This window comes from Lolium perenne, chromosome 2, assembly GCF_019359855.2.
Source record: "Lolium perenne isolate Kyuss_39 chromosome 2, Kyuss_2.0, whole genome shotgun sequence".
In the NCBI taxonomy this organism is placed as follows: domain Eukaryota; kingdom Viridiplantae; phylum Streptophyta; class Magnoliopsida; order Poales; family Poaceae; genus Lolium; species Lolium perenne.
Window position 1 is genome coordinate 225,742,977 of NC_067245.2, and position 5,785 is coordinate 225,748,761.

The following is a 5,785-nucleotide window of genomic DNA, read 5'->3' on the forward strand; positions in this document are numbered from 1 at the left end:
CGTTTTCGTTTTACTGGACAGCTTTGCCGACAGCATTGCCGTCGGCGTAGGGCTTCCATGTATGACTTCGCGTAAAGCTATGCCAACGACATTGCCATCAACATTGGTCCCAAATACCGTCAAACGACCGTTGCATCAACTTACGCGCCGATAGCCATGATATGACGACGACCAGAGCAAATCGTCAGCATAGATGAGCTATGCCGACGGCCGTACCTATGTTGATGGCTAGGTAGCTAGGCCGACACGAGGTATGCTCAGGGACGAAGCTAGAAAAAAATATCACTGGGGTCAGCCCTATATTTGCTCTAATTCATTAATGTCATCTTGTTTAAAATATATCTAATTTATACTACTTAGTGAAGCATTCACCAAAAATCATTGGGGCACTAAGGCAGCTCTGTCCCTGGGTATGTTGACGGCCGTATGCCGACGCATTTGGGCCTGTGCCCTCATGGTTTCTATTCAGGGTGGGCATAAAAACCGTGAAACCAAAAACCGAACCGAAGCCGAAACCAAACTAACCGAAATCTCGGTTTTTTCCATTAACCACTATTTCTTCGGTTACCATTTATACTAACCGAATTAAATTTGGTAGAATTCGGTTTTTAGCCCCACCAACCGAACAAGACCGAATAGAACGAATTGAGTAACCTACCATCAATTTGTGCATAAACCGATCATTCCATAGAATCCCAATTGCGTTTGATGTTCCAACAATTGTTCATTCAATGTATGACTTTGGTCTTTGATGTACTAGCTTTTTCTGAATATAGCGTGAAGCCTGCATAATAGAACACGCCGCTCGAAGTCTTAGCTACTCCTTTTAATCGCTCACGAGTGATGCAACTGTACCACGAGTGCCGCAGCCTACCAAATAGCATCCCTCCACGATTGGTGCTCATTTCTCGATTTCTTGCGCAGGTGATGCTTTTTGTGTTGATATGTCAATCACTATTTACTTTCTTCGGTGATGCCTACTATTTGTTCAAGTGAGTAGGTTCATCCGGTTTTAACAGAAAACCGAACCAAATTTGTCGGTTAACTGAATCTTCGATTTCCTAAATTTTCATGCCAATTTCGGTTACCATTTTTGGAAACCGAATTTGTTTAAAAACCGCAAAACCGAATCGAAATTTCGGTTAAAACCGAGTTCCTATAGTGCACTGCATGCGCGCCCGTGCAGTATATAAAATTTCCCACGCACCATCTCGTGGTTGTTGTCCATATCAGCGTGATCTATTCTTTACCAATTGACGTCCCTGTCACTGATATAAGTCCAAAGTCTGCACTCCGACTCTGCAGGCTGCTCAGGTGGACCAGATTGCGTCTTGATTGCATGTCGCTTACTCGCGTGAATCAGCTTAATTATATGAATAAGTGCAACGCGAGTCTCGTGATAGCGTAACAGTATAATATTGTGTACAAGGTACGTCCATTACCAGTATATACTAGCTTATTACACGAATATAGTTACGAGTAAGTGCATCGCAAAGTTTGACCAAATTTATAAAAAAATATTAAGTCACATCTTTGTATTTTCAAAATATATTGCATGATAAATCTAATTAAACTAAATTGATGTTATAGTTGTTGATATAATTTTACACAATCTTAACTAAATTTATACTAATTTAGCTTAGAACAAAACTAAAACTTCACTCATTTTGGAACGGATGGTGTCGAGTCCAGAAGACTCCAGTGAGTACTCTTAGTGGATAGTGTTATATGATCGGTGTTTAACAGCAGTGTTCTCGATGAGTAGGGCATTGACACCGGCATGCATTTTTTTTGGGCGGTGCTCTTTGAGTTTCTTGTTTTAGTTTCCGGGGTAAAAGTATCTTAGGTCTGAACTTTTGTGGTTGTATATGCCAATGGTGGTTGATGACCCTTGGATGGCCTGCAGCTCTTGGGCTGCTTGCTAGGGGGGGGGGGGGGGGGGAGGAGGGGGGGGGGACCAGGGGAAGAGGGCTTCGTTGCAGTAAGGTAAGGAACAAGGCTGCGGCCATGAAAGAGGTATCAGATAGTTGGGAGAGCGATGGCTCCCATGATCAACATGGAAGAAGAAACGAGAAGGATAAGCAATATGTACCAAGGTAGGAGGACACACGGCAAACAGTAATCGGAAGATGAAAATTAATACAACGGCCGTGCAACAGGAGGTTGCAACGAGCACGACCCCCAAAGCGAGATGCACCGTTTTCCTTAATATATTCCATTTATCGAAAAAAACCCTCTAACAAATAACTTTATGGTAGTGTTTGATTAGTTCTGAGGATTTTTTAGGAGTATCCTCATGCTCAATTAACACCATGCGAGTACCAAGCGAATCTAGCCATCCATCCACAGTGATAACTTAGTCTTTTTTGATTGCGTACTACATATACGGTTGCATCTTCTTCCGTGGATCAAGCAACTCCCCATACACACTTGTGGAGGGAAAACTAATTTACGTGTGGTCATGACCGGTGAACAACTATGTACTCCTTCCGTTATATAACTTAATTCTCAGCCAGATAACGTGATTAAATCTTAGTTGTAACCTATATTAGAACTCACCATTAGTATAAATCATGAAGCAAATCTAGCGGTTCAGAGATATTTTTCCTAGTTGCAACCTTACTTGCAGCACATCTTGCAACTGAAAAATCTCAGTTGCATCCTACCTTATAACTCAAATGTACGGATCACGATGAAAATCTAATGATGTAGGACTCGATTGAGAACTAGCTGAGATCTAGCAAAAGCGTAAACTTCAAACAAACCACAACAAAAATTATGAAAAAGAGGGAGTATCATGTAACATATGATGATTTGTCTATCTACATTATACTTGGTGCTTCAAGATATTATGAACGCATGGTGCGAATTTGTTGTTTCATTCTTTTTGACATTTCAAAATATATCTAAGATGCAGTTTAAAACAAAGCAAACATATGTTTGCATGTGCCAAAACATCACTTCTGATATATTATGATTGTACAGTGAATGGTGATGTGTATATTTACATTATAGTTTGTGCTTGGGGATAGGATCCAACGTGGCAGGCTAGCACTCAACGTCGTGCAGGCCGCCATTTTCGTCTCATTGCTGTAAGCAAAATATAGATCTGTCGCTAGCTTGTTGTGAGTCGTGGCAGGCGCCGTCCCTTGATAGGACACATCGCAGTCCTAAGGGCATGTACAGTGGTTAATAAGACTATTTTATCTTAATCCTACCACGTAATCTAGATATAAATAACAATAAATTATGATGTATAATGGGTTGTTTTTTAGTCTTATCTTTTGTAATAAGATATCCTAAATTTGTGGTGAGAGAGATTATGCTGAGAGATCATCTCTTAGCTAAGAGAAGGCAAAATCTTTTTTTTATCTTTCTCTTTTCTTCACCTCAGCGTTTATCCTACGGGACACTATTAAGATATCACCATTGTACATGCCCTAACACCTCATATCCATGCCGCTAGCATAAGTACCATGGAAAACACTCTATTCAGGGTATTGCCATGCGCATCGGCGTGCGGCTCCTACCACGGTCTGCCCGGACCAATGATACGCGCGAATCTGCAGGGAAGGATGTGGACACATTGCGTCATCAGTGAGCTAGGTACACCGGAAATGCCGATACTACACCGGCGCCATTATTACTGTATAAAATACCAGCTCGATACCTTCCTCACTTGTGTTCAACACACCCATCACAACCTCACAAGTAGTAGCAACAACCAGCCACGTGAAGGAGATGGGCTCCCTGCAGGCCGAGGCCGACGTCAAGCCGCACGCCGTGTGTGTGCCACTCCCGGCGCAGGGGCACGTCACGCCCATGCTGAAGCTGGCCAAGATCCTCCACTGCAGGGGCTTCCACATCACATTCGTCAACTCCGAGTTCAACCACCGCCGCCTCCTCCGCTCGCGCGGCGCCGCCGCGCTCCACGGCATCGAGGGGTTCCGCTTCGCCACCATTCCGGACGGCCTGCCACCGTCCGACGCCGACGCCACGCAGGACGTGCCGTCCCTCTGCCGCTTCACCAATGCGACCTGCCTCCCCCACCTCAAACGCCTCCTCGCCGACCTCAACGGCTCCACCGAGTCGCCGCCGGTCACCTGCATCGTCGGTGACGACGTCATGAGCTTCTGCCTCGACGCCGCCAGGGACATCGGCGTACCATGCGCGCTGTTCTGGACGGCCAGCGCCTGCGGCTACATGGGCTACCGTAATTACCGCGCCCTCTACGAAAAGGGCCTCTTCCCACTCAAAGGTACAGTGCTACTTACTGGTCCACTAGCTCGCGTCCACGATCTATTATCATCTTCCGGTGCTACGAGAAAAAGCTTTACGGGTTGATGAATTCAATCGGGTCCTGTGACCATGGATGCAGACGCGGAGCAGCTGACGAACGGGTACATGGACACGCCGGTGGACTGGGCGGCGGGGATGAGCAGCCACATGCGGCTCAAGGACTTCCCGACCTTCATCTGGTCCACGGACCCGGACGAGTACATGTCCCACTTCGCCCTCCACGTGACGGAGCGGATTGCGGAGGCGGACGCCGTGATCCTCAACACCCTGGAAGAGCTGGAACCGGTGGCGCTGGCCGCGATGCGCGCCATGTTCCCGCCCTCCTCGCCCATCCACACCATCGGCCCCCTAGCCTTCCTCGCCGAGGAGATCGTGCCACAGGGCGGCCCTGTGGCCGAGCTAGGCTCCAACCTGTGGAAGGAGGACCTCTCCTGCTTCGGCTTCCTCGACGGCAAGGAGCCCCGGTCCGTGGTGTACGTGAACTACGGTAGTATCACGGTGATGACCAACGAGGAGCTGCTCGAGTTCGCGTGGGGGCTGGCCAACAGCGGCCAGGCTTTCCTGTGGATCATCAGGCCGGACCTCATCAAGGGCGACGCCGCGGTGCTTCCGCCGGAGTTCCTGGAGTCCATCGAGGGCCGGGGCGTGCTGGCAAGCTGGTGCCCGCAGGAGGCGGTGCTGCGGCACCAGGCGGTGGGTGTGTTCCTGACACACTCCGGGTGGAACTCCACGGTGGAGAGCCTCTGCGGCGGGGTGCCGATGCTGTGCTGGCCCTTCTTCGCGGAGCAGCAGACCAACACCCGGTACGGCTGCATGGAGTGGGGCGTGGCCATGGAGATCGGCCACGACGTGCGGCGGGAGGCCGTGGAGGTCAAGATACGGGAGGCCATGTGCGGCGAGAAGGGTAAGGAGATGAGGCGCCGGGCCGTGGAGTGGAAGGAGACCGGAGCCCGCGCAACGAAGCCCGGCGGGCGGTCGTACGCCAACCTCGAGAAGCTTATCGCCGACGTGCTCCTGTCGGGAGGCAAGAGCCGTTAAAATGTTACTGTACTAAAATGCCATTCTATTGCTACGTCCAGCGCATGCAGTGCAGTGGATGCCATGCGATTCGCTGTGTATCAGATAACGATATTATTGTATACTCCTGTTGATTGCTCCGTTTCTTCAAGCAAATGGGTGTCAGGTAGCTAGCTCGTGCGAGTACCAAATCAATGTCCGTTGCTGATTGCTCCATTCCATGACCGTCAGGTAGCAAGCTCGATCGTGCGCGGAGACGGTGCCGCGAAGATCCTCCTGAGCACGACCCGCGCAACAGATTAGATCAGATCGAGACTCCTACGCCGGGACGAAGCTCTCTGCTAGAAACGCCTACCATCGTGAACTGGAGCATCACCACCACTCGTCTCATATATTCAGATGATCTGGATCCATTCTTTTCTTATCCATCGCATGCCCAGTCGACGGCAAGCTCCAGCGAAATCTACCA

At 48.9% G+C, this 5,785-nt stretch overlaps 1 protein-coding gene across 1 annotated transcript; it reads left to right on the plus strand.

The window, feature by feature from the left end:
- The first annotated feature begins 3,671 nt into the window (after nucleotides 1-3,671).
- On the plus strand, nucleotides 3,672-5,457 carry LOC127335071 (7-deoxyloganetin glucosyltransferase). The gene is made up of 2 exons (XM_051361664.2): nucleotides 3,672-4,258; nucleotides 4,379-5,457. The coding sequence occupies exons 1-2, from the start codon at nucleotides 3,742-3,744 to the stop codon at nucleotides 5,335-5,337; spliced, it is 1,476 nt and encodes a 491-aa protein (XP_051217624.1). The 5' UTR covers nucleotides 3,672-3,741; the 3' UTR covers nucleotides 5,338-5,457.
- The last annotated feature ends 328 nt before the right edge of the window (nucleotides 5,458-5,785 follow it).

What these genes read in the sequence shown, in the direction of transcription:
- LOC127335071 (XM_051361664.2), top strand. Translation starts at nt 3,742, where the DNA reads ATGGGCTCCCTGCAGGCCGAGGCCGACGTCAAGCCGCACGCCGTGTGT. An exon ending in GGGCCTCTTCCCACTCAAAG is followed by an intron (nt 4,259 to 4,378) that starts GTACAGTGCTAC and finishes CCATGGATGCAG; the next exon opens with ACGCGGAGCAGCTGACGAAC.